Source organism: Sminthopsis crassicaudata, chromosome 1 (genome assembly GCF_048593235.1).
Source record: "Sminthopsis crassicaudata isolate SCR6 chromosome 1, ASM4859323v1, whole genome shotgun sequence".
In the NCBI taxonomy this organism is placed as follows: domain Eukaryota; kingdom Metazoa; phylum Chordata; class Mammalia; order Dasyuromorphia; family Dasyuridae; genus Sminthopsis; species Sminthopsis crassicaudata.
The window spans coordinates 62,440,721-62,468,559 of NC_133617.1; the positions used below are offsets into that span (position 1 = coordinate 62,440,721).

The 27,839-nt window shown below is 47.3% G+C and overlaps 3 protein-coding genes across 15 annotated transcripts; 2 read left to right on the forward strand and 1 right to left on the reverse strand.

The window, feature by feature from the left end:
* The first annotated feature begins 3,592 nt into the window (after positions 1 to 3,592).
* NR2C2AP (nuclear receptor 2C2 associated protein) lies at positions 3,593 to 7,595 on the forward strand. Its single transcript, XM_074307226.1, has 5 exons — positions 3,593 to 4,095; positions 4,185 to 4,275; positions 4,591 to 4,696; positions 4,807 to 4,874; positions 5,076 to 7,595. Exons 1-5 carry the CDS (start codon positions 4,052 to 4,054, stop codon positions 5,190 to 5,192), a joined length of 426 nt encoding a protein of 141 aa, XP_074163327.1. The 5' UTR covers positions 3,593 to 4,051; the 3' UTR covers positions 5,193 to 7,595.
* Positions 5,367 to 14,985, reverse strand: RFXANK (regulatory factor X associated ankyrin containing protein). Of its 11 annotated transcripts, none has more exons than XM_074307151.1 (9): positions 13,965 to 14,071; positions 13,091 to 13,297; positions 12,549 to 12,635; positions 12,180 to 12,245; positions 11,441 to 11,541; positions 9,438 to 9,563; positions 8,499 to 8,565; positions 7,700 to 7,780; positions 5,367 to 5,500 (listed from the first exon to the last, which is right to left on the reverse strand). In XM_074307151.1, the coding sequence occupies exons 2-9, from the start codon at positions 13,284 to 13,286 to the stop codon at positions 5,373 to 5,375; spliced, it is 852 nt and encodes a 283-aa protein (XP_074163252.1). In that variant the 5' UTR covers positions 13,287 to 13,297; positions 13,965 to 14,071; the 3' UTR covers positions 5,367 to 5,372. The 11 variants fall into 11 exon arrangements, with proteins under 11 accessions (XP_074163252.1, XP_074163226.1, XP_074163270.1 ...); XM_074307125.1 differs by having other exon boundaries at positions 13,847 to 13,985; XM_074307169.1 differs by lacking the exon at positions 13,965 to 14,071 and adding an exon at positions 13,782 to 13,958 and having other exon boundaries at positions 13,091 to 13,294.
* Positions 14,029 to 27,202, forward strand: BORCS8 (BLOC-1 related complex subunit 8). Of its 3 annotated transcripts, none has more exons than XM_074307247.1 (6): positions 14,100 to 14,638; positions 15,483 to 15,595; positions 24,337 to 24,401; positions 25,058 to 25,165; positions 26,281 to 26,350; positions 27,011 to 27,202. In XM_074307247.1, the coding sequence occupies exons 1-5, from the start codon at positions 14,602 to 14,604 to the stop codon at positions 26,312 to 26,314; spliced, it is 357 nt and encodes a 118-aa protein (XP_074163348.1). In that variant the 5' UTR covers positions 14,100 to 14,601; the 3' UTR covers positions 26,315 to 26,350; positions 27,011 to 27,202. The 3 variants fall into 3 exon arrangements, with proteins under 3 accessions (XP_074163356.1, XP_074163348.1, XP_074163339.1); XM_074307238.1 differs by having other exon boundaries at positions 27,029 to 27,202; XM_074307255.1 differs by lacking the exons at positions 26,281 to 26,350; positions 27,011 to 27,202 and having other exon boundaries at positions 14,029 to 14,638; positions 25,058 to 25,719.
* The last annotated feature ends 637 nt before the right edge of the window (positions 27,203 to 27,839 follow it).

A 27,839-nucleotide genomic window follows, 5' to 3' on the forward strand; every position in this document is an offset into this window, starting at 1 on the left:
CACCTGAGCGCGGGAGGAGGGTAGGGCATGCGGGAGCCGGGCAGAGATTCTAATGCTTTACAGGGTCCCCCAGAGCACATCTTCACAAAGGAGGACCTTTGAGAGAAAATTCCAGATCAAGTGGAAGTTCCCTGTCCTTTATACAGTGTGTGAAATGGAAGGGATCTTTCTGAAAGTTTTTGTCTGGACCTGATGGGCCCTCAATGTGCCAGGTCTGGAATTCAGGTCAGGACTTGCTGAATTCAAATCTGGCCCCAGACACTTACTGTGTCACCCTGGGCAAATCACTTCACCCTGTTTGCCTCAGTTTCCTCATCTGTAAGATGAGTTGAAGAAGCATAGTTCAACTTTTTGCCTGAAGAATTGTAATAAATAAATAGCCTTCTAATTGGTTTCCTGAAGTCTCCTTGATCCAATCCATCCTTCACACAGCTACCAGAGTGATTTTCCTAAAGCATAAGTCTGATCATTTCATGTGCCCTTATATAACAAACTTCAGTGATTCCACATTACCTCCAGGATGAAGTATAAAATCTTCAATTTGGCATTTAAAGCTCTTTATAACCCAATCCCTTCCTACCTCTTTTCTTATACTTTATTTTCCTCTCTGATCCAGCAACTCTGGCCTATTTGCATTTCCTCAAACATGACAGTTTATCTCCTGTCTCTGCCTTTTTGTGACTTTTCTGCTATTATGGGATGCTTTCCTTCCCCATCACTGCCTGTTTTCCTTAAGGCTGATTTCAAATCCCATATTCTGCAAAATGCCTTTCCCAATGCCAAATGCTTCCTCTTCTGAGATTACCATTCCAATTGCTTTATACATATTTTGCATGTACCCAGTTAACAACATATATGCATGTATCCCTACCAGAGGGGTATTTTAATTTGAATTTCTGAGGGGACCACAGAGTGAAATGTTTCTAGAGGATCAGCTTTGTGTCTTCCTTGAAGGCGAGAACTGTTTTTTATTTTTTATGTCCCCAGTGCTTTGTAGAGTGCTTGGAACTTAGTAGATATTTAATAAATGCTTGTTGACTGATGGGAAATTTGGAGAGAGCAATTTCTTTCAGCTGAGCGATCAGATTGGAAACCAGATTGCAAAAGGTTGAGAAGTGAATATGAGCAGGGGATATGGAGACAAGTGTAGATAGTTTTTCCAAAGGTTTTGGCTGAGAAAGAAAGGAGAGACGGAGGGAGATGGAAGGGTTTTTTAAGGATGGGCATGTTTGTGGACAGCAGGGAAAGATCCAGTAGATAGGGAAGAATTGAAAATTTAAGAGAGAGAGGAATGATTATATGTGGGTGTATGGAGGGGCAATCTCCTGGAGAGAACTGAATTAGATGCCATGGAGGGCACACAAAGTGGGGTTTGCCTTGGTGAGGAGGAGAGTTACCTCTCAGAGATGGAATAAAGGAGCAGAGAATAAGGTGAGGCTGAAAGATGAAGGATCTCATCGTGACTGGCTTCTACTTTTTTATTGAAGCTTTTTATTTATAAATCATATGCATGGGTAATTAAAATTTTTCTTTTCTTTTCCTTCTTTGTTGTTGTTGTTGTTGTTGTTGTTGTTGTTGTTGTTGAGGCAATTGGGGTTAAGCAACTTGCCCAGGGTCACACAGCTAGGAAGTGCTAAGTGTCTGAGGCCACATTTGAACTCGGGTCCTCCTGAATCAAGGGCTGGTGCTCTATCCACTGCGCCCCCTAGCTGCACTTCTATTTTTTCTTTTTTTTTTTTAATTCTTTTTATTATCAATTCTACATTTTCTCCCTCTCTTCACCCTTTCCTCTACACATTGAGAAGGCAAGAAATATGACACCCATTATACATATGCAGTCATTTAAAAATCTCCATATTAGCCATAAATTGAAAGGGAAAAAAAAGCAAGAAAAATTAAGGGAAGATGCCTCAAGATTGAAACATATTATTTTCACTTTTTTCCTTTCTCATGGTTTTTCCCTTTTGATTTGATTCTTTGTTCACAACATTACTAATGTTTAATATGATTGTGCATGTATGACCTATATCAGATTGTTTGTCATTTTGAGGCAGGAGGGAGAAAAAAAATTTGGAACTCAAATTCTTACAAAAATGAATGTTGAAAACTATCTTAGCATGTCATTGGAAAAAATAAAATAAAAAAAAAAATGTTTCCGGCCGCAACATGTGGTAGATAACATTTTAAATCAGGAGTTGTGGTGGCTCATTTTAATGATGAGTTGCAAATTCTTTCACAATTGATCTTTACCCTTGCTGAGATAGTTTTGTTGGTTCTACTCAATTGTGCATCATTTCATGTAGGTCTTCCCCATTTTTTCTGAAACCATTCACTTCATTTCTTACAACACAATAGTATTCCATCACATTCATGTATCATGTCTTGTTTAGTGATTCCTCAAATCTGAGGGGATTCTCATTGAATTATTTTACCTCTCTTTCTTGATCATGAACTCTTTCTCTATCCAAAAATTTGACAGTTTCTTCCGTGCTCTCCTAATTTGCTCATGACGTCATCCCTCATGTTTATGCCTAGTTTTGCTGGGCTGTTTTCCCAGGAATTTTGGTCAAATAGCGAGTCGTTATTTTCTCAGTAACCTGTGACGAGAGGTGCTGGGCTGGGAGCAGGACTGGGAGTAGGGGAGGCTTGAGGAGGTTCAGAAGGGCTGCTATGGGGCTGGCTAGAAAGTCAGTTATGGAGGTACAAGGCTCATGTCTATTTCCATTGGTCTGCTTCTTTCAGGTCTCTTTTAAGCTGCGCCCCGGTTCTTTCTAAGAACGTGTGGCCGGACTAGGCGGTGCCACGGAGGGACTCAGAGACACCTAAATCCGAGTCCAGCCTCGGGCTCACCAGCTCTGGGAGCACTCTCGTCACCCCGCAGCCTCAGTGTTCTCATACGTAAAACGGGGAGAATACGGGCACGGACCTCGGAACTGTTTCCCTGTCATTTTGGCTAAGCTGAGTGGTGTGAAGAGGGGCCTTTCTCTTGGGCGGGCCGGGATAGGGGTCAGCGCGCATTGATTCAGCCCCTTCTGGTCAGGTTCCGCGCGAGGGCCCTGCCCGCCAGGGCCCGTTCTACCCGAGAAGCAGCTGGGAAACAGTGCGTCAGGGCGAGATGCGGTAGGACGAGCTGGGCGGTCTCGGGGGACGCGCTGAGACTAAGGAGGCCTGGGAAAGACTTCACTTTCTCGGTAGAAGGTGCGGTTTTAGCTGAGACGAGGGATGCAGGAAAAAGAGAAGGGCAGGGACGCCAGGGCTCGAGGGGAGGGGGTGTGCGGGAGCACCCCACAGGGAAGAGGAGGGGCGGGGCAGGCTGGGAAGGCGCTTGGCTCGGGGAGCCACTGGGGCGGGGGTGGAGAGTGCTCCTGCCCAATCCTGGGCTCTCAGTAGTGTCCCCGGAGGTGTTAGGCAAAGGGCCCAGAAGCGAGGTCAGGGAGGAGCGTTCCCGACCGCGGCTCGGGCAGGCCGGGCCTTTTAAAGTCTGAGGAGGGGCAGGCCCGCTCTGCTCCGCCCAGGCCCCAGGATGCACCGGGAAGCACTTCCCGCCCCGCCGCTCCGGTCCCCGCCCCGCCCCGCGCCTGCGCCCTGCGCGCCGTTGGCCTCCGCGTCGGCCTGGACTAGATCTCCACGTGCAGCATCCGAGAGGGAGGGGGCGCCGGCGCTCCCCACGTGATCGCGCCCGGCGCTCCCGCCTCAGTCCTTTTAAAATTGTGGACTCTCTTCCGGCCCCCTGGGCCCGGGCGCGCCGAGAGAAGCGGGAGGTCCCCGGAGCGGGGAAGCGCGGGGGGTGACGAGAGCCACGGAGGAGGAGGCGGGGTCTCTGGGCTGGCCATTCGCCGTGTCTGGGCTCAGCTTCCCCGTCTGTCCGAGGCTGGCGGTTGGAGCCGTCTCCCTCCGAGGGCCCGGGTGGGAAGGGGACATTTACTAAGCACCTTGCAGACACGCTCTCCTTGGATCGCGACTCCCCCACTGCCCCATTTTACAGATGAGGAAGCTGAGGCCGACCGCGTGACTTGGCCCACGTGGCCTGACTCTGCCCCGCCGGCGGGCCATGGCCGCCTCGGTGCCTTTGGTCTGCAGCCAGACCGTGAGCAGGTGAGGGCGGGTCCCGGGCCGGGATCGCGGGGCCGCGGCTGCCCCCCCACCCCGCGCCGCTGCCACCCCCCCCCTCGGTGTCTCCGCAGGGTGAGCTCCGTGCTGCAGCGGGACTCGAAGCAGTTTGGAAAGAAGCATCTGTTTGACGGGCAGGATGAGACGTGTTGGAATTCTGACCAGGTGACGGGGGAGGGGGGGCGGCCCCGCGGTGGGACCGGAAGAGCCCCGGGAGAGCCCACTGCAGGTTTCAGGGGCCAGCCCGCCTCCCTCCCTCCCCGTGGGAGGCTGAGGCCGCCTCTGCGTGCCGCGTACACCGGCCCCGGGGCACTCCCACAGGGCCTTGCAGGTCCACCGAGGGGCGCTGCGCACCTCTCAGGAACCCGGGGGGCGGCTGGCTTTCACTGCAGCCGGAGGCCAGTCCGAGCCCCTGCCCGCCGGGTGGGCGCTGGCATTTTCCGGGGACTGACCCCGTTTTCTTTGGCTGTCTGACCTCAGGGCACCTCCCAGTGGGTGATGCTGGAATTCCCCCAGTCCGTCCGCGTGTCTCAGGTGCAGATCCAGTTCCAGGGGGGGTTTGCGAGCCGCCAAGGCCGCTTGGAAGGTGAGGAGGGGTCAAGGGGAGGAGGGGGTGGTCTGGCCCGGCCCCTCCTGTAGGGCTCCAGCGCAGACTCTGTGCTGCTGAGCCCTTCTCTTTCCCTTCTTTAAAAACAGGTGGCAGGAAGAGCGAGTCCCTGGAGAAGATTGGGGATTTCTACCCCCAGGACAACAACTCCCTGCAGATATCCTCTCCGCTGGGGGGAGGGGGCTGGCCCAGCTCGGGTTAGGCAGCACTGGGCCGGGCTGGAGGCCTCCGTGGGAGCTGGGAGAAAAGGCGGGGGTCAGTGGGAGCTGAGGAAGCCCCTGGCAGGGACCGGGTCCTGACTGGGCTCCGAGTGGGGCCCCCAGCTCAGTCCTGTTAACCTTGACAGCGCGTGAGTTACAGCTTCCCCGTGGCAGATGTCACACTGGACAAGCTCAAGGTAACTTTCGAGAAGAGCACTGACTTTTTTGGCCGGATCATCATCTACCACCTGCGGATCCTTGGGGAGAAGCTGTGAGCGGCCCAGCAGCCCAGCTTCTCCCCTCACCCGCAGGACTCCCTGGAAGGACAGAGCAGAAGCTACACCTGCCTCTGGCCCAGTGGCCAGGAAGTAGGAGGAGTTATAATTTGGGTGACCAGAGTGGTTCCCACCCCCTCTTCTCCCCCCAAGAACCTGAGAGAACCCCAGAAAGAAGTCTCAGAGGTTCAGTTTAATCCTTCCAGGAAGCCAGGCGTGATTGGAAAACAGCTGACACACTAACAGCATCGAAGAGACGGCTCTGAAGGACTTGAGAAGTCTGGTCACTGCAGCGTCTGGCCAAGATGCTGAAGTACACGTGAGAGGTTCAGGATGCAAAATAAGCATTCTTTGGACTAGACGTTGTAGAATTTGTTTTGCCCGATTATGCACATTTGTTCCAAGCTTTTTCTTTTAAGTGGTAAATGCTTGTTCATTTAAAAACGAAAAGAGAAGCCCACACATTCCTACCTTGGGATCGCCAGGCTGCTTGAATGGCCCCACCTGTCTCACTCTCAGCCCCCTGTGCCATCTACATGTAATGGGAAGCAGGCTCCCTCATTCTGGAACAAAGGAGTCAGCCCGAGGCCTTCTCAGAGTGGCCCCTCAGATCTAAGAAGGCAGCCATTTCTCCTCTCTTCCAGGCTACAGTTGCCCTATTTCCTTATAGCCAGACTTCCCTGGGTGTCAGAGATGGAACAGCCAGTGTTGACCCTGCTTGTGGGGGTAGCAGCTGGTTTTATTGGTTCATGTTCCCATTCCATGGGCTTGGGGAAGCAGGGAGGGATTCCCAGGATGGCTGGTGATGGGGCAGCAGAGGAGCCATCATGGCAGGGAGCTACGGGGTCAAGTCATTAGCCAGGAGCACAGACCCTCCCACGGTCCTGGGAAGGAGATGAGCTGCCTTGTTTCTGTTTGGGGGTCTGCCTCGTGTGCACTGGAGTTCTTGGACACGGAGTTCTTGGTTGTGGTCCCCCCAGATATTTGTAGGTGGCTAGGGAAAGACCCACAGCCTTCAGCCATGGGAAGAGGGAGATCTCCTGGACCTGCTCTCCCTGGCCATAGGGATTGAAGAACTGGCTTCTAAGTGAGCTGGCCTTCCTGAGCACCAGATGGAAGGCACAGGACCAAAGCCTAGTGGCCTAGGCCCCTTTCACTCTGTCTCTGGAAGCAGCTTGTTCTGAAAAAGTTTAAGGATATGGTTCTCCATCACCTGTTGGACTGAAGCCCAGAAAGAAGGGAGTGAGAGAAAATAATTTAGGACCCCCTCTGCCCTGCCAGCACAAAGAGGCGAGAGCGGGGACTGCCAGGAGCTTGGAATGGCACATCTGACTTAGTGTCCTGGCAGTGACACAAGCCAGTAGGACACTATCACTCTGAGGCTCAGTTTCCTCATCTGTACAATGAGGATAAGTAAATGGTTCATGGGGTAGGAAGGAGATGGGAACAGAACCCTCACAACCCCAGGTTTCCTGGGACCTGTCTAAAACAGATCTTTCTGGTGGATTTGGTGCAGATGGGGAGAAAAGGTCTGTCCCTCCAAGGAGGGGCTACACAGCCAGGTGGGGACGGAGCTGGGACTAGATGGAGCCTTGGCAGTGGCTGGAATGGTGGGGCTATTGACAGCTGACAAAAACTTTTGGTTTCTTGAGGATTTTAGGGTATGGGAAAGGCTCTTTTCAGGGCAACCCTGTGCAGGTAACAGGATTCCCATTTTACATAAAGAAAAAATGAAGTTCAGAATTAGGAGTTGATGCAGAATTGAGGGGAAGACAGCTGACTTGAGGCTCCAGAGCCCATGAGGGTAGGACTGGAACCCCATTTTGTCCTGATTTTGAGACCAGCATTTTCTCCTCTACACACATCCTTGATAGGCTAGCTAGGGCAGGGTCCAGGGGCTGGTATCAGAGGTAAAGAGACAAAGGTCCAGTGGAGTTCAGATACTTGTGGGGCCACACACTTAGCTCATGGCTGAGGCAGGTCAAAACCAGGTTATCTTGCCTCCAACCACTGTACTACATACTGCTTCTTACTAGTTCTGTGACTGGGGGAGCAGCCTGCCTGAGTCTCTGTGAAATAGGAATACCACTGGTAGTATGTTTCACTGGCTGATTGTGAGGAAAGGGCTCTGCAGAACTTAAAACTTTTTTGGGGGGAATTTTTATTTTGGGAATTTGGGATTATTATTCTCTTCTTACCACTGTCCCCCCCAGGCCCTGGAGGCTATATATGGGGGCAGATCAAGATGAGGTACTGTCCCCAACAAACTTGTATATAGTTTTTACTTCTTTATGTATATTTTCACTCAGCAGAAGGTGGTCTTGAGGGCAGGGGCTTTTGTTTATGTCTCTGTATCCCTACCCTGGCACACAGTAGGTACTGAATAAATGCTTGCTGAATTAGTCTGTTTGGGGTGGAGTGGACCCCAAATCTAACTAACACTCTTCTGAAGGTGAAGACTCCCTCTGACACACTGAATAATAATCCCTTCCTCTGAATGTACATACCCTTCTTGTGTCCCAAGGCCACAGCCAGGTCCATAGGGGTGTAGCCTGAATCTGCTTCTGTTGTTAGATCGGCCCCTCTGGCTGAAAACCAAGGCAGAAAAGGGGAAAAGCTCAGTTCTTGTTTGATTGATGGGGAGGGGCTGGGGGCAGGGACATATCCTCTTCCCACTATGGCTTCTCTAGCTTATTAGAATATAAGCTCTTGGAAGGCAGAGACCATCTCTTCTTTCCCCAATGCACAGCTCACTGTCTGGTACATTCTAATTACTTAAAAGCTTTTTTTGGAATCCACGAGGACCTGCCCTGGGACTCTGAATCTCTCACAAAGCTCCTGTTAGTATGCCCCTGGTTACTCATTAGGGACAAGCTGCTTACAAGCTAAAAGAAGCTGCCCCAAAAATTCATCTAAGTGTTACTGGTGGCCAAATTCAAACAGAAACAGCAGCCACTAATTCTATACACAAGGATCCCTACAGGCTGCATATTGACTTAAGTTTAAAAACGTAATCCGTGTTTTATTGTATTTTTGTTGATTTTGTTAAATATTTCCTAATTACGTTTTAATCTGGTTTGGACCTCACTTGGGAGTGTTATGGGCTGCAAATCTGACATCTGTTGTGAGCCTAGCAAACTTGCTGCCTATGAAGGAAGCCCAGTGGACTATGGAGAATTGACAGGAAGTCTTCTAATCCAATAAGAGGAGAAAAAGGGGGAGAGAGCTGAAGTATGGATTAACAGAGCCTGCCTCCCTCCCCCAAGCTCCATGCCCTGAGGGGAGGGGGAAGGGGCCCACACCTACCCAGCAGAGCTTCCACACACTTCACGTGGTTCCCCCTCACAGCATACAGCAGCGGAGTCCCACCATTCTGGAGGATGGAGAGGCAGGGGTGAGGATGGCCATCCTTGGGGAAGGGTTTCCCTTACTGCCTGGCTTGGGCAAGCCCCAGCCTGAATATCCTCAGGGGTAGGTAGTTACCAGGCAGGGCGCCCTCCTGGAGCCCCTCAGCTTCCTAGACGCTTCCTCCTCCTCAGGAGGATCTCAAACCCTGCTGGTGCCGAGACATCGCCAAGGCCTGGGACTCTTCTGGTCCCTCCTGGCAGGCTGGCGAAGCCTACGAACCCCTCAGAATAAAACGCAGGAGTTATAAAGGGGACATTCTACTGAGATAAAGTTTTCAAGATAAAAAAGTTCACACACCCTGGGTTAAGAAGCTGAAAGAAGCTTCTGTTAAGAAGCCTTTACAGATGGAGAAAGTGAGGGTTAGAATCCAGGTCTCCTCCCAACCTGGCGGTTTTTCCCTAACATCACTCAGAGCTAAGCTTTGGCCAAAGAAGCCTCCCTGGCTCCTCATACCAGCTGGGTACTCAGCAGGCCTGGGACCCGGATCCTCCCTGGTAAGAAGGGAGGGACAAGCCCAGAGTCACCAATGCCAGGGGCTGGGGGGGCCTCACTGGGTCTGTAAGGGACCAAGGACACCCCTGTCAGTACTGAAGGTCAGCCTCCTGAGTGGCCCAGGAGTGACACGTAGAAGGCAAGATCGTCTATGGTACAGGAGCTGGAAGGGACAGAGATGGGGGTCAGGGACCCAAGGTCGCCAAGGTGGGAAATGACAAAGGCAGGACTTGGACTCGAGGGTCCACAGCCACTCCCACACTGCCATGGCTCTGGAAGGCGGCCCAGCCTCCTCCGGTCCGTTTCACCCCAGGGACCTGAGGAGGGGCTGCAGAGGGTCCTCACCCAGTCATAGCTGTTGATGTCCACATCCCGCTCCAGAAGCATGACCACGATGTCCGTGTAGCCGCCTGTGCTGGCCAGCGACAGGGCGCTCTCCCGTTCCTTGGCCAGGACGTGAGGATCAGCACCCTGTGGGGCCAGAAGGGGTGAGCCCGGCCAGAGCCAGAGAGTGACTGAGACCCGGGGGCTGATGCCCGTGCTGGGCCGAGGCCTCTCATCATAGCCCTCTGGAAAAGACTCCGAGTCACTCTCTCACCTCTGAAGGCGAGGGCAGGACCTGCCCTCCCTCTGCAGGACAGACAAACTCTGAGACAAAGTCGAGACTCCTCCATGTGGCCTCCGTGGGCCCTTAAGTGATGGCTAAGGAGTGAAGCTTGTGATGGCCCAGAAGGCAGTGCCTGGGCAGAAAGGCCATCAGTTCTGAACTACTGCCCAATGCTTGGGGACTGGGAATAGGGAGGGGGTGGGCTACAGCATGGTCCCCAGAGGAGGGGGAGGAAGAAGAGATGGAGAGAGACAGAGACAGAGGGAGAGAGAGAAAGAGACGGAAACAAAGGAGAGAGACAGACGGAGGTGGAGAGAGGAGAGAAACACATGATGGGGGAGAAACAAAGAGGCAGAGAGAAGAGTTAGAGGAAGAGAGAAAGTGGGGGGAGGAGAGACAGAGACAGAGACCACAGAGAAAAGAGAGAGGGAGAGAAAGAGAGAGACAGGGAAAAGGTGCTTCTTGTTTGGCAATGTTGGCCCAGACTTCCCCAGCTATCAGACAGCTCTTCATAGTATCACAGAACCCTCAGAGATACAAATAAATGTCTAAGGTCCAGAGCAAAGGGGACAACCACTCAGTGCCCTGTGTCCTGACTGGACCCCATCTGGAAGGTCATTTGCATGTCACAAGATTTAGAAATTAAGGTCACTGGGGGCAGCTAGGGGGCGCAGTGGATAGAGCACCAGCCCTGAAGTCAGGAGGGCCTGAGTTCAAATCTGGTCTCAGACACTTAACACTTCCTAGCTGTGTGACCCTGGGCAAGTCACTTAACCCCAGCCTCAGGAAAAAAAAAAAAAAAAAAATGAAGGTCACCCAGGCAAGAAGAAATCTTCCTCTATGGTCCACCTGATAGATGAGCCCCTCCTGCTGACCTGCCTCCAGAGAAGGGGTTCTCCACACCTTCTGGGGAGCTCATTTAGTGCTGGGTGAGTCCCAACACTGATGTGGAGCTCTGCTCCATCACTTCTACCCACTATTCGCAGCTCTGACCTTGCTCATCCTCCTTCTCTATGACATTCTTTCTAGTGGTTAGACAGTGATCACGGCCCTTCTAAGAAATCTTTTCTGCAGAATTAATATTCTCCACATGGTCTGAAGTTCTGTGCCCTCTTCTGAAGGTCTTTTCCACATAATGTAATAACCACAAAAGCATCAGCCTGGGGGTTGGGCGACTCCAAATGAACTGAACACAGCACTTCAGAGGAGGTCTGACCGGGGCAGGCACTAGTAGGGCCATCCCTCCCTCGGGACAGCAGGCGGCCGTTCTATTTCTGTGTATGGCCTAAGCTTACATTAGCTTTCTTGTTGCCAAGCCACACAACTGATTTACATTAAGCTTGTACTCAGCTCATCCCCACAGGTGGTGTCAAAGTAGATAGAACTTGGGGGTCAAGGAGACCTGAATTCAAAATCTGCCTCAGATACTTACTAGCTGTGTGACTCTGGGCAAGACAATTAGCCTGTCAGCCTCCATCTCCCCACTAAAGTGAGATATAAATCAATTGTTCAGCTTGGCAATAACAATAGCAACCACCTCATGGTTTTGTTGTAAGAATTCAATGAGTTAACATACACAAAGGCTTTGGAAAATCTGAAAGCACCATATAAATGATAGCTATTGTTAAATGAACATCTTTTCCATCCTCTGCTTGAACAATGGATTTTCCTTAGCGAGCGGGGGACCGTGGGACAAACTCCTCCCTGTCCCCCAAGACCTTGGTACCGAGCAGCCTCTTACCCACTCCAGCAGGAAGCGCACAGTCTCGATCTCTCCAAAAGCAGACGCCCAGATCAGGGGGGTGAAGCCACGCTCGTCGGGCTTGTTCACCAGGTTGTCACCTGGGAGGATGGGAAGAATTCGCTAGGCTTTTAGCAGCTTTACAGGGTGCAAGTGGGCATAGCATCAACAGGGCAGGGAGGCTGGGGGGGGGGGGGGACAGCGCACAGGTGTGTGTGTTTGTGTGTGAATCCTGTTCTGAAGGGGGTCTTCATGGTGCTCCAGATGACTATCGGACTCGGAGCTTTGGCCCTGACTGTGAGGACGGCGGCATGACCAAGGCAATAGATGGAATGAAGATGTGACCTGGGGGCCAAGGTGAGGTGCAAACAACAAGTGGCTGGAAACTGGAATTCCTAGATTCTAGACCTAGATATTCAATCAATTCTACAGGGCCTCTCTGTACATTTGCTTCTGGATTTGGAAGCCGAGGGGACAGAGGGACTCCTTGGAGAGGTTTGTGTTCACAGGGCCTGCTGCCTCTGGCCCTCCGGGCTCTCATACATCGGGGCAGAAGAGATGCCCTTCAAACAAAGCCAAGCTCCTTGGGCCGGCCTGAGCCCCTCACTCTCTCTTCTGCAGAGCCTGTTCCCACCCAGTCCAGTCTCTGATAAAGTAGGCCAGGCTCAGGACTCTTAGAACCACAGTCCCTGGGGTCTGGGGAGGAGCAGCCAGGGAGAGGATAGCGGGAGCCACGTACCTTTAAGAAGGTATTCTTTTAGCTGAGTCAGTTCTCCCTGAGCAGCAAGCTGGTGGATGGACAGAGCTGTTGTTTAGGAAGGGGAGGCAGAAAGAGGCATGGGTTATAAGGGAGGGGAAGGAAACGTCTTTATGGGGGAGGGGCAGGACAACTTTGGAAATTTCAAAGATAATAAAGACGGATAAAGTCCCGGAACCAGAGAGTCAAGATAACGTGACACCCCCTCCCTGGCAGGGTCGGGCTCCTTCCTCATCTCTGGAGGTCAGAGTTTGGCACAGGGGCTCAGGTTTTCCCAGTGTGACATTCTCCAGCTCCGGTGGCTGAGAATTCTAGGGCCGGAGCCCAACCTTGGCCCCGAGGCATACTCACAGTCCAGGGTGGCAGGCTGGGCGGAGATCTCGTTGCCCCTCTGCCGGTTGGTCAGGGTGGTGGAGTGCTTCAGGGAGCTGCTGCCGGCTGGGATAGAAGAGGAGCGGTCAGGAGGGCACTGAGCCTTCTCTGCCCCAGAAGAAAACTTCATGTCTAAACCCGGAGGTGAAGAGCACCGCCCACAGCCTGCCCGGGGTCAGCTCTAAGCACTTAGGGGCCAGGCGGGACACAAGAAGGGCAAAAACGCTCCCAGCCTCAGGGAGGAGGCAGGAAAGGGAGAGAGGGACTGTCACTAGATGCGCGCCACCACTGCGCTAAGTTCTGTACAAACACCGTCTCTGGGAGAGCGGGATGGACCACAGGGTAATCCAGGAGGAGAGCAGCAGCAGCCGGGCAGGCGGGGTGAGCTCCAGTGCCCCTCAGTTTCCCCATCCATAAAATGGGGACCAGTAGCATGCAGCACGTTGGTGGCCCGTGCTTGTGAAGGGGCCAGTTTTGGTCGGGGTCCTCCTCTCCCGGCCTGATCTCCCCAGAGGACTTACTGTGGGGCGCGGCGAGGACTCCGTCCAGCTCGGGACTCCCGGAGTCTGGGATGCAGGGGTACAGGCGCAGCAGCACGGTGTCAGAGCCATCCGAGCTGTCCTGGGTGGGGTCTTCAGGCTGAGGGAGGGCGGGGGGCTCCTGGAGCTGGCCAGGGCCCCCGGAACCTAGGCTGGCCACGGCCCCTTCTGGCTCCATGGCGGGCACTTCTGGGGGGTCCAGATGAAAGCAGGCAATTAGGGGGCGCTTCCCCCTGGGTGCCCCTCCCCCTCCTCACCATTCCTCCTCATACGGGAGGATGCTCCCCATTCCCAGGCCTGTTTCTGGAAGAAACTTTAGTCCTCTCTAGTCCTGGCTCGATGAGAGACCTTGATCAAGTCCCTTCCCCTCTCTAACCTCAGTTTCCCCTCTCTGCCAAATGACGCCCCACGCAGAGGAAATACAGGGCCAAGCAAACCCTTCGCGCCCGACGGATGCAGTTCCGCGGGCCTGCGTTTGTTCAGGGACCGGGGGAGAGCCCACCTTCTCGGACCCCAGCCCCTGCGCCCTGGGGGGACCGGGTGCGCGGGGCTCTGCCCACGAGGCAGCCGGGGCTGAGCAGCCTCTCCCCGCGTCTCCTGCCTGGGAGCCGGGATCCTCCTCCTCCCGACCCTACCCGGGACTTCCCGAGCCCGAACCGAAAGTTAACTTTACCAAACTGCAGCGCTCCGCCCCCTCGCCCCCTTCCCCAACCCGGCGGGGGGCCTCCCACAATGCACCTGAGAGCAGCGGGGGCGGGGGGCGCCCCTCCCCCGCCGGGAGCAGCTGCGCAGAGCGCAGGGAAGGGACAGGGGCGCTGGCCCTTTAAGAACTCAGCTTCGGGCCCGGGAGACTAACCCGAGAGAGAGGAGGAGGGCCGGGCGGAGCTCGGACGCAAGGAGGCCAGGTCGGAGGGCTTCTAGTGCGCCTGCGCACCACTCGAGCCCCCTCCCGTAGGAACCAATCGACCGGGGGGCTGGGCGGGACCAACTGGGCTGCGGGATTTAAAGGGACGGTGCGGGCCATTTCTCGTCCCCCCTCCTGAGGCGCGAGTTTTCCCCTTTTTAGGCTATTCCGGGGACCTGGGGGAGGCCGAGGGCGTTGGGGTGGAAACCTGGGAGCCGGCCCCCAAGGTGAGAGGTGGGCCTGTGGAGCCCCTCTCCTCCCTGCGGACAGGAGTCCCCTCTCCCGTTTGAGCCCCTCGGGGAGTGTCCTTCCCCGCTAAGGCCTGGATCGGAGGCCCCCACTCCTTCGCCTCGTCCCGGGCCGAAGCCACCGCCGGGGCTGGTCCTCCCGCAGCCCAGGACTGGGACCAAGGGGCGGGGAGGAGGTCGGAGTGCATTAGGGAGCCAGACCGGAAGCGGAACTGGAGCGGCGCGGCTACGAGTTTCGGCCGGGACGGTCGAGGAGCTGCACCTCTCCCCGGCCCCCCGAGGCTTCCCGTCGCCGCCAACCGCCACCAACTGCCACAAACCGCCGGCTCCGCGGAGGCGCCATGGAGGAGGCGGAGATGCAGCTCAAGGGGAAGAAAGGTGGCGGCGGGGCGGGGACCGGGGGCCGGGGAGGGAGGTGAAAAGTCGAAACTGGCTGGAGACGCCGCTGTGTGACCCCGGGCAAGTGTCTCCCCCTCTCTGGGTCCGAGTGCGCCTTTCAAACGGTCCGGGTCCTCACCCCGCAGCCGTGAACTTGGACGGGGAAAATTACCTATTTTCGCTAAACTCTGGCTTTCATATGCACTTTATGCCAGGCACTTTAAAATGTGTCCTGGGAAGTCCGTGGATTTCCCCTGGCCGGCCCCCAAAGGGTTCCAATCACGAGCAAGGTGGGGGACCCCCGCACCCGAGGGAGGCCTTTCTGTTGCCAGCTCCTGGAGGTCGCTGGAGACTTCCGGAGGATCACGTCTTCTCCGCTGTCCCCCAATTCGCTGCCCCGTTTTCTAGAAGGGACCTTGGGGGTCATCTAGCAATAGCACTCATTTTACAGATAGGGAAACTGAGTCCTGGAGAGAAGAGGAGGATCAGTCGACTTAAGTATAGTTGCTCCTCTTATCAATCAGCTGCTCAGAGGAGAAGGTTGGGTTAGATAAGAGTTTAAGGTCCCTTTTAGGCACTAAACGTAGGATATTTCCAACCTCAGCTCTCCCTAAAACCAGGCCGGAAAGTCATATGCCAAGGGATCAGTCGAACAGAATACATTGGATCCCCGTTGTTGTCAGTCTGTGTCTGAGGGGACATTCCGGAGTCCCCCTACGGAGGGATCTCTGATCGCTCAGCCCCGAGCGGGGATGTACTGGGGAAGTTAGAGCCGGCGGGCAGTTTTCATTACTTTGGGATCCTTTGATTGCATCTTAACCACGGCCACTGGCTTTGGGTTCAGTTACAGACAAATTCACGGAGAGCGTGTACGTCCTGGCCAACGAGCCCTCCGTGGCGCTCTACCGCCTGCAGGAGCATGTGAGGCGCTCCTTGCCCGAGTTAGCCCAGCACAAGGTGAGCCTGCGGAGTGGTCGGCACCGGCCTGGTCCGGAGGGGGGCGCTTCCTGAGCTCGGGGAGGACCTAGGGACAAGAGCTATGATAGGAAAAGACAATCACTTTATATGGCTTCAGAGGATGTAATTGGGGCTACTGGAATAGTGTGTGCAAGGAGGCAGATTTCAGCTTCAAGAGCAACTTAGTGATCAAAGCTGGCCCCCAATGTTATAGGCTGTCCTGGGAAATATGAATTGTTTAAACAAAGAGGGAGGAGGTATTGTAAAGGGGCTCATATTCCTTTTTTTATTATAGCTTTTTACTTTTCAGAATATGTGCAAAGATAGTTTTAACCTTTGCAAAACCTTGTGTTCCATATTTTTCTCCCTTTCCCCCTCTCCCTTCTAGTAAGTTCCAAAATAGTTTAAATCCATGGGATTCTTCTAAATATATTTCCATACTTATCATGCTGCACAAGAAAAATCAGATCAAAAGGGGGAAAAGTGAGAAAAAAAAAGGTGAAAATACTAGCTCCATATTCAGTCCCCATAATGCTCCCTGTGGATGCAAACGACCTTTTCATCACAAATGTGTTTGAATTGGCCTGCATCACGGCCATGAAAAGAGCCGAGTCCATCACAGTTGGTCATCACATAATTTTATTGTTGCTGTATACAATGATCTCCTGGTTCTACTCATTTCACTCAGCATCAGTTCCTGTAAGTTTCTCCAAACCTCTCTGAGATCATCCTGCTGGTCATTTCTTACAGAACAATAATATTCCATAACCTTCATATACCACAACTTATTCAGCCCTTCTCCAATTGATGGACATCCACTCAGTTTCCAGTTCCTTGCTACTACAGAAAGGGCTTCTACAAGTATTTTTGCCCATGTGGGTCTTTTTCCCTTTTTTATGATCTCTTTGGGATACACACCCAGTAAGGACTTTGCTGGATCAAAAGATATGCAGTTTGACAGCCCTTTGGGTGTAGTTCTACATTGTTGGTCAGAATGGTTGGATCAGTCCACAACTCCAACAATGTGTTAATATCCCAGTTTTCCCATATCCCCTCCACCATTTATCGCTATCTTTTCCTGTCAGCTAATCTGAGAGGTGTGAAGTGGTATTTCAGAATTGTCTTAATTTGCATTTCTCTGATCAATAGTGATTTAGAACAGCTTTTTCATATGATTATAAATGGTTTTAATTTCTTCATCTGAAAATTGTTCTTTTCCTTTGACCATTTTTCAATTGAAGAATGGCTTATATTCTTACAAACTTAGAAGTGAGGCCTTTATCAGAAATTTTTTCCCAATTTTCTGCTTCCCTTCTAATCTTCACTACTGCTTTTAAAATTAATATAATCTGTATTATCCATTTTGCATTTCATAATGTTCTCTACTTCTTTGGCTATAAATTCATTCTCTACATATCTGAGAAGTAAACTGTCTCATGTTCTCCTAATTTGCTTATAGTATCACCCTTTATTTTAAACCAAACTCATTTCAACCTTATTTTGGTATAGGGTATTGGGTGTTGGTCAGTGCCTAGTTTCTGCCATACTATTTTCTAATTTTGAAGGGTTCATATTTCAAGTAAAGTTTGAACTACATGATTGAAATTTCTTTTTTAAAACAAATCATCTTTTGTTTATATTACCTTGGCTTCTCAAAAATCTCTTTCCCTTCCTCAACCAACCAGCACTTATAATAGGGAAGGTAGTTTAGCCAAAATAAATACTTTAGTTAAGTCTGCCAGTATATGTTGTGTTCATACCCATCACCCCTATCTCTGTGAAGATGATTTCTAAGGTACTCTGTAATTCCGAATTTCTGTGCTATCATGATGTAGGGGAAAGAGCAATACATTTGGAAAGTTAGGCCTGAGGTCAATTTCTAAAACTTTGGCTTCTCAGTGGGCAAATCAGTTTACTTTTCTGTAATTCAGTTTCCTTATCTCTAAAAATCAAGATAATCCTTTTCACAAATGCTTTGGAAATTTTGAAAGTGTATATATCAATATTGGTCACTGTTAACTGACTCTTCTGGTTTCTGGGACTGATGCAAACTAAGCTAAGACCCTGCCTGCTGCTTTTATGGAGCTAACACTTGAGTACTGGGTTGCTTTCCTACAAAAATAGCAGGTTCCTTTTTACATGAAATTTCAAATAAAGAAGAGTTAAAAAACATTCTGTGAAAATTCTAAGGAGAGAAAAATTGTTTCTGATCGGAGAAGGAAAGCTTCAAGAAAGAGGTAGCATATAAGCTGTGTTTTAATTGAGGAAGAAAGAATTCCAGGGTGTGGCAGTTTTGGGAGAAGAGGCAGCAAAGTAGTGTGGTTTTGGTCAACCTAATATCTGGGAGAGGGGGTAGGAGGAAGGAGGGGAAAAATTGGAACAAAAGATTGGGCAATTGTTAATGCTGTAAAATTACCCATGCATATAACTTGTAAATAAATAGCTATAATAAATAAATAAGCAAATAAAAGTAGTGTGGTTTGTTTCTTAGAGGACAGAATGGAGAAGAAAAATGAAGGCTAGAAAGTTAGGTTATAACCTAAACTCCCAGAGACCCTATGTGGTGAGTAGGAAAGTTTGCGGTTTTTTTCCATAGGCATAGGAGAGAGCCACTTTAGGGTATTGCAAATAGGGGACTATCATGGTAGAGTAAATCACTAGACATTGGGTGAAGGATAGACTCAAAGCAGGGAGATTGGTTGAGGCTTGCCAGTTATAATGGTTAGTGTAAGAACCTGGGGGCAGAAATTGGAAGAAAATGGAAAGACACAGATACCTGCTGTTTGGGCATAGTCATTTGCATGTTGTCTGTCTCATTAGATTACAAGCTTCTTAAGGAAAAGGCTCAGCTATTACTTTTTGTGTGTGCTTAGCATATGTCTGGCATGCCTTTTAATACTTGTTTTATTGCCTGGCAACAGCCTTAGTGGTAATCAGTAACAGAGCTTCAAGTTACTATTAATAGAAAATAAATTTACCTGCTTCTCCAGATGTGAATATCTGGTTGTCCATACAAATTAGTTTAATAGTAAACCCATAAGACTGTTATGATTGAAATTCTCATGTGTTTCTGTCCCATGGACCAGGGCTCGGCTGCTGAGACATCTGACATCTACACAAAACATAAATCTGGAAGAAAATAGTACTCTTGGAAAATGTAAATGTTTTTAAAGTTTGTGAGCAGGATTGGATTCATGGGGTTTTACCTAGCATACTAGTTCATTTAAAATTTACCTTGTTCCTTTCTCTCCTGCTTGAGAATTTATTTCTTGTGTAAATATGAAGGATATTCCATTTTCAAACATGCTTTTTTTTCATTGCCCCCAAACCTTGAGATCGCTTTATTGTTATTTTTAAGGCTCTCTCAAGGGTCCCATTAATAAATACAAATGCTAATCTTATAAAATCAAAGCATGTTGGTACTTAAAGAGATCTTAAGATATAGAACACAGAATACCAGCATTGAATAATAAGAAGTGATATTTATATGGCACTCTCAGGTTTATAAAGCACTTGTGTTTATGTTCTCTGAAATCTCTGTGAAATAGTTACCATTTGGTATTGTCACTATTCCTATAGATGAAGAAACTGAGGCATAGAAAATTATTTACCTAAGGTGTCAAAGTTGGGATTGAAATTTGGTTCTGTGGGGAAAGCTAGATCCAGTGTTCTATTCACTATCTACTTCCCTACTTCTTAGGTTCATGAACCTGATGGCCTTTCCCTTCCCCTTGTAAAATTTCTCCATAAGTATTTCTAAATCTCAAGATGACTATTTCAGGTATTCAGGTGATTTGTTTCCATGAAAAAAATAAGACTGCATAATTAACATACATCTTAAATAACCAGAGTGTCTGCTCAGCAGAATACTTTAATTTGGGTCTTGATACACCAGCTCCCTATTCCTCCTCTCAGCTTGTCATTGCTCACTTTTGATCAATGATTCTGTCAAGGTACAGAGAGCTTTAGGATGGGTGAAGAGAATCCCCTTTATGATTGGAAGCAAGCAAGAAAAATACCAACAGCATGACTCTTGGGTTCTTTGATGACTCTGTAATTAAAAGTAATTAAAATTAAGAGAAGAAAAATGTGCAGAAGCCTAATATTGGTAGGTAGGGAAGGATTTTCAGTCATCAGGTACCACCAAGTACAACCTCAGAAAGTTGGTACAATAAATAGAAACACTGTGTGATAGATACAGGATGTAAGGCAGGATCATGGTCTGAGCCTTTCACTGAATATCACCTATATAAAAGAGGCAGTGTAGTACAGTGGGCACAATATTACAATTTGCAGTAAGAGGACTTAGGCAAATTCTGATTGATTAGTTTCCTCTTCTCTAAAATGGGATTAGGCTCAGTGTCTTAAAAGATCCAACTAAAATCTCTGATCTTAAGTGTTAAGTGACTTCCCCAGAGTCACACAGCTAGGAAGTGTTAATATCTGAGGCCAGATTTGAACTCAGGTCCTCCTGACTTCAGGGCTGGTGCTCTATCTACTGCACTGCCTAGTTGCCCCAAATCCCTCATCTTCTAAAAAGAGAGATAGAAGAAAGGGAGATAAACAATAACTGTAAACTTTTAAGATTCAGTAGTAGTAAATAGCAGTCCTAAAATCCTAACTCATTATTAGGCCACTTTTTTGATGTTCAGAAAGAAGAGCTCATTAATGTCTTGTTGTGCCCTATCCTTGGAGGATAAGTCTGGTGGAGGGGAACCAACATATGACATCATTCCAGGTGAAGATCTTTTGAAACAGCTAATGCTGAGTAGGAGAAACAGTCAAGTTTGATGTGGCTTGGGCAATATCTTGTAAGGTAGGCAGGAGTGGGGAGAAACTTGAGGCCAGGACAGGGGCTGGGGAGTGGGGTCAGCAAACTTTTTCTGAAAAGAGCCAGATAGATTTAGATTTTGTGGGCCAAGAGGCAAAATCAAGAATATAATTTAAGTAATAATAATAAAGAAATTATTAAAGTGATGAAATACAATGATTGAGTACAGTTTTTTGTAATCTGGGTCTAATGAAAAGAATGGAATATTTGGGTAAATGTGGGAGAAGTATCTTGCTTCATTTGGGTTCAAAGTCAGTGTCCTAAATCATCAGAATTATAAATGTTGATCTGTTAATGCTGGTCTATAATGAGTTTTTACATGTTTTGTCTTTGAAAATGCCCTTTCATACAGCTAGTTATTGCCAATATCAATATCATTCCATGAGCAGGTGATTTTAATTGTGCATATTCATCATTTGGAAGGCATTTCTAGAATTCTATTTGATTCATCTTAGATGTTTGCCTTTTTAGCAGGTTATTATATTGCAGATCAATCACCACAAATTGAAGGTTAGGTAGAAGCTCCTCGATTGCAGTTAAATGGATTTTGAAATATGGAAATTCTTTTTGCATTTGCATCAAGGTCTGAAAAAAAATGCTGCTGGAAAATACATTCACTGTCAATTTATGTGGGAATGGATATTTTTCCTTCTTGTTTTAAATGCTGACAGCCCAAGAAATGGGTAAAGCAGCTCGACATAACTTGTGGTTCAATGTTAGTCGTCATAAAATTGACTTTACTGCTGTTTAAGTTTGCAGAGAAGCTCTGTTTTGCTTTGTAATTTGGGGTTGGATTCATTAAGAAACATAAGTCTATAGCAGAAGTTGTTACAGTTAGGTAGTGCAGAGCACCGAGCTTGATGTCAGGAAGACTTATCCTAAGTTCAAATCTGACCTCTGATGTTTAACTGTGTGACATGGAGCAAGTTATTTAACACTGTTTTTCTCCATTTTCTCATCTGTAAAATGAGCTGGAGGAAATAATGAACCACTCCAGTATCTTTGCCAAGAAAACCCCAAAAGGGAATCACAATCAGACATGACTGAACAACAAGAAGTGGTATAACAGAGCCTGAGTTCAAGTGACCTCAAACATTTACTATTTAACTTGGACAAATCTTAATTCTGCATCAATTTCTTTATCTGTAAAATGAACTGGAGAAGGAAATGGCCAATCACTCCAGTGAGTGTCTTTGCCAAGAAAACTCCAAATGGAGGTAGAGTTAGTTACTGAAGAGTTAGTCACAGCTGAAATCTGAATGAGCATAGCAAAAGCTAATTTCCAAAGCAATTCAGTGTTCTGATTGGGATTGGAGGCAGTTCTTTTCATTCAAAAATTTTTCAATTTTGACTCTTAGCTCAAAAAATCATAATAGGGCTTTTTTTTTTTTCTCTACCAGTTGTGATATGATGCATACCTGGTACTTTTTTTTTTTTTTTAATATCCCATTTTGACAATACATATGGCATTTGAAATCCTGTTAAGATATAACTATCCCTGCAATGTGGAATGCAGTGAGGATGCAAGGCAATGACAGTGATACATGTAGTCTTTGTTGTGAAAGCTGACACAAATTAACTAGTGTGGCTATATGCCAAGGAAATTGCATTCATGGATACTGAATTAGAATTTCATATGATTTTTATGTTGCAAAGCATTCTTTTGATTTTTTTTTAAGCCATTTGAAATTGTAAAGATCTTTCTTAACTCACTGGCCATATGAAAACAGAAATAGAATTGAAATTGCCCCACTAGATTGTAGAACCCTCAGCAAGAAGAACAGTTAGGCTGTTAAAATAATGGGGAAGTGGGGATAGGGAGAGATAAAAAGACAGGGAAGATAGAGGGAAACAGAAGGAAGAAGGGAAATAGGGAGTGAGAGTGAGCATGGGTGAGGGAAGAAAATAAAAAAAGGGGAGAAGAGAAAGAGAGTGGGTTAGTTTGCTACAGTATTCCCTACTAAGTTAGCTGTTAATTTACTCTTTCTGGTCTTCACTTTACTTGTTTATCAAAATGGGTATAATTCAATAACTTTTAAAGATTCTTTTTAGAAATTAGGATCAGGAGAAAACTGAGTTCAGATCCTGACTCCAAAGATCTTCCAACTGTATTATGCTTCAAAGCTAGAGGGACCTTTGAGAATTTAGAACATCAGAACAAACCACTGTACCAAAATGGTCTTGAAGATAGATAGGCTTTTAGCCCCAGAGGCTTAGAGCATTTTAAAATTCCTGCAGTTCAACATTCTCTAAAAATGTAGTTGAAGAAACTAGGCCCAAAGAAGGAAGGTGACTTCTTCAGAGTCATTAAATAAGTTACTTGTTTGTTTTTGTTTTTATTAACGCATATTTATGAGTAAGGTATAATGTTGAGAGATAAGTCAAAGCTCTCTCTACACTCATCAGTCTAGTTTTAATTTGAAATTAATATTTCAAAGCCTCTATCTCTAAAAACTACGATCAGGATTTGCATTGTGGCTATTCAAATATATTGTCAGCCCAGCTGCTCTTGACTGCCCTTGGTAGTTAGAATTGTTCTGAAGAATTTAACAAGGACTTTTCATTTTATTATTAGTGTACTGTCAATTGTTAGCTTTAGAACAGTGGTCCTCAAACTTTTTAAATAGGGGGCCAGTTCACTGTCCCTCAAGACTGTTGGAGGGTTGGACTATAGTAAAAACAAAAACTCACACTTTGTTTCCGCCCTTCAGCCCATTTGCCATAACCCAGTGGGCTGCATTTGGCCCCAGGGCCGTAGTTTGAGAACCCCTGCTTTAAAGCATAAGCTGCACTCATTTCCTTCATTCTAAGGTATTCCATCTGGGGAGGACTTCTCAGAATTTATGCTCTCCCAGCAGCCAGGGTCATTCTTGTATCACAGTGAATAAGAACAACAGACATTTCAGGTATTTTAAGGATTTAAAAAATACCATCTGATTGGATCCTCAAAACTACCCTATGAAGTGGGTTTCCTAAGATGTATTAACTCTGGTTATTAAATGAGGAAGATAAGGCTCAGAGATCTTAAGTGACTGGCTCATAATTATATAATATGTATGTATTATAGGAGGTATTTGAACCCAATTCTTTTTATATTCCAAGTCTCAAGAGTAGAAATTAAGTGGAATTAATTTTTCAGAGGGGTGGTTAAGCTCTTTAAAAGATGAGATGTTTCAGGTAAAACTATTCCTTTCCAATTATTAATGTTGAAAAATAAAAAGCTATTTTATTATTAAAAACCAATTATGTACCTGAAGATTTCAAGAAATAGAAAAATGTGTTGACGGTAGAAAGCGAGGGTATAGATTTATAAATTTGCAAAACAGAAGACCCTTAAAAATCATCTCTAGGAAACAACATCTTTGCTTTAATTAGGCATAAATAAGACCTTTGCTATGGTATCCTTCCCAATTACCCTCAGGTCATACAGAGTCACACAAAACTAGCAAATTTGTACCTCCTGAGGTTTGAAATTGATTTAGGAAAGATCAAGGGGCTTCTTATAATAATCCTATTACTAAGGTCAAAGGGAGTTGTCTCTAATATTAGGCCAACCATAACAAAGTAATTCAGCACTTCACTCTGTCTTCATCCCACTATTCTTAAGGGGAAAGTCCAGATCCAGATGTCCTGTATGTATCTTATAAACCAGTTACATTGGAATATGGGGGTGGAAGGGTCTACAGAACAGAGATCTCTTGTCAAGTCATACTTAAGGAGTTCAGCAAGAGACTGACAGAGTGACATTGGATCCTTGGTCTTAAGGTTCTCAGGCTACTTTTCACTATAGCATGTTATTATTTTATCTAAAATCTAAATTCTGATCAACCCCTTTCCTTTCCCTATCCCCCCCTGGAGAAAAAAGAGAAGAAAAGGCTTTCATTGAATAATCTCCAGCATTTCTTTTCAGTCTGACATGCAGAGCTGGGAGGAGCAGAGCCAGGGAGCCATCTATACAGTGGAGTATGCTTGCAGGTAAACTCAAGAGCCTAATTTTAACTTTTCTTTCTATAGTTGCAAACAGAAGTTGATCTCAGCAATGAGGAGAAAAGGATAAATTGTTCTCCCCAGAAGGGATGGCCTTGGAGGTCATTACCCAGGTTACTTTCAGGTATATCCATGTGATGACTCATTCTTTTCCATGTGCAACTCCATTGGAGATGGAGTCTGGCTTTCAATTCTCTTCCATCCCTACTCCAGAATTGAGCTAAACATAATTAGTTCAAAAGTCACTATGCTGGGATTACAAAGATTTTAAAAGTAACCAATCCCTTCTCTCAAGGAGCTTATATTCTATTGGGAGAGATACATTAACATAGGGGCAAAAGTGAGCCAAATGAAGTACTCCAGGACAGTATGGGGAGGGGGTGTTTGGAGAAAGAGACATAGCTTAAGGTAAAGGGAAGATAGAGGAATACATTCCAGAAGAAAAAATCCCAAGTCTTGCACATGCCCCATAGCCCCTCTTCCAGGCATGTGGATGGCTCTTCCCTTAAGCTGAGATCTCTTAGAGCCCTTTGCCAAGCACTGGCACACTTGCCATCCCATCACACTTGCTGAATTTGTGATTGTAGAACAGTCTCTGATAACTGCCTTTCTTGTTCTCCTCTCTCCCCCTTCCTGTATTTCAGTGCTGTGAAGAACTTGATGGATAGCAGTGTTCATTTTCGAAGTATTGAGGGCTTGCTGAAACAGGCCATCAGCATCAAGGACCAGATGAATTCTTCTCAGGGTCGAAGGTAGCTCCTGAGAGCTCCATCATACTGGATTTTCTAAACTACTGGCTCTTATTTAAAAAACAATTGCTCACCAGAGTTATCTTAGGCAAAATTGCATGAACCTGTAAACTAATTGAATTACAGCAGTGCTGCCCTGAGTACTGTAGAGAACCCCCCATTGTCGTCATGGGACTTTTATTTCTTGGGCAAGAATACAGGTAGAGTTTTCAGATAGTGAAATGAAAATAACTTATTTTCATATGTCTGGAAGAGTATTTTTGGCTAATAAGTAGCCCTCTCCCCCCTTTTTTTGTTTTTCATCCTGCTAGCTAATTTAAGTAAGTTATTCTTTAAGCTTATAACAGCCTTCATTTTTTTTGATACTTCTGAGCGCCTTTTTTGGATTGGTGGTTGTAGGAGGCATTGTGAAATACTCCACCACTTGCAACCGCTACCCCCTACTTGCTGCCTCTTGACACAGGTTGTTCAAGTACTAAGGCTGCTGCTATTGATTCCTTTTTGTTCCTTCTGGGAAGGCCAGTTTGAAGGGATCAAATAAATATCTTCTGGCAAAATTCCAAGCCTGGTCTTTATTCAGAGAGCTTCTTGACGCTGTCCTGCCTAGGTTGCTCCAGTTTGTTGATTTTTACAGAATTTAGTCTTGAACCCCTACTTATCCAACTAAGAATTCTGACTCCTAAGTTCTTTATGGAGGAAAGAACAATGAAAATCAGGAAGACGTGGGTGCTAGTTCTAGCACTGCCCTAACTTGTCTAGGTTAAGGCCCAGCCACTGGGCCACAATTTCCCAGGTTGAGAGACATCGACAGGCACAGAATCACCAAAAATTCAGTGTAGAAAAAATTTTATACATCTCATCTAACCCCTTCATTTTACAAATGGAGAAACAGATTTTGGGCAAGTTCCTGGCCCAGAGTTGGCCAGCATTTGTGTTTCTACTGACATTACTGATGTATCGCTGATGTTTATGTGCCTCCTGAAGTCTTGGCATATAGGATTCTTGTAGCAGCTTTGACTTTGGACTTGGCCTGTTCCTGGGAGGGGAGGATAAAAGATTGAGTTTGTTGGTTTGTTGTGGGTTTTTTTGGCCTTGGTGATGGTTGTGTTTTGTTTCAGCTCTGCTGACCCGAACACTCCTTCCTTGGCCTGATTTTTGGATGAGGCAAATCTATCTCCACCTTCTGAGGTCAGTGGAGACAGGGAGTTGATGCATCCTGCTGCTTGGGGGCTAATCTTGCTGCTTTTTGTTTCCATATAGAAACCTCACTTTTCTAACCTATTCACAAAGCTCTTCACGTGGAAATCAAATCTAGTCATAGGTTCTTAGAATGTAAAGTCAGGGAGGGAGGGCCCATGGGATATAGCCAGATGCAAAGAGCATGGCAAGTCAGACCTAGGGTCTTAGGTCTGGAATAGGAGAGTTGGAAGGGATCTCTGAGATCATTATAGTCACTTTATAGTGGAGGATCTTGAGAAAGAGGTGAGTCAGGATTGGGTTTGGATTCTGTTTGCTGATGCTATAGGTATGGACAACTGCTATATTGTGACTTGGGATTCTGGGATTTAAAGCTGGCGAGGACTAGAAGTCTTGATGATCTCCACATTTCTTTTGCACTTTGCTCACAAACGAATCTTGTCAGTATTGTCCTTGTTTTATAGATAAAGGAAATTTATTCTGTGAAGCAAAATAACCTGCTTGTGGCCATCCAGGCATTAAGTAACAAATCCTTTGCTCTTTCTACCTCAACCTGTTGCTGCTGCTATCACCGCTACTACCACAAGTTCTCCTGCTGCTAGCTCTCCAGCTATTCTGTTAGTCTGCCATTACTTTGCCCTATCTTACCAGGTAACCCATGTGTTCCAGGCAGCAAAGGCCCCCAGAAGACCAGTGAGGCTCAGAAGCCAGAAGCACCAAGGAAGAAAAAATGTCCCATATCTTGCCAGTACTTGTCTCAACTCCCCCTCACTGAGACTCCTGAGACCTCAATAGCTGTGTATCAAATTGGTGTCCAATATAAGCAAAAGACATTTATGAAAACCCCATGACTGTGAGCTTTTTGTTTTAGGAGATTCTCCTGATTTTTGTCACTAAATGAAAAGATTGATGACTTCTTCTTAGGGATAGCTTCTCATCCCAGGATCACCAAGGCTCATCTCTGATGAGAGAGCATAAATAACCCAAGTTCCAAAGGCTCATCCGAGAAATGATTACTTGTACAGTGTCAGAGAAGGGACCTTTTGAAGGTTATGTAAAAACAAAAAACAGGTCAAGATAAGGAAAGTGACTTAACTTGCCATGAGTCAGTGACTAGTGACTGAGCTGGGCCTAGAACCTCAGTCTCCTAATTCTCTTGTGTAGAGTTGTTTTCATATCACAGTGGTACAAAGGTTAGTTAACTGGATTGTGAAGGAACTAGTATAAGGGTACTGAGCTAGGTGGTCAGTGTGTGACCTTGCTATACTTGATAAATGTATGAGGACCCTAGAGCAAAAAAAGCCTGGGGTAGTATGCTAGGAAATGCTGCTGGTCAGCCTGTGATTTGGGGCTGTGGAAGGGCCCCCTTAGATTAGGCAGGATGGGGATGGGACCACAAGTTTGAAAGACTAATCAAATCTGGCTTGAATGGAAGGGACCTCAGGTCAATCATGTTGTGTTGTTTCAATCAACTCTTGTC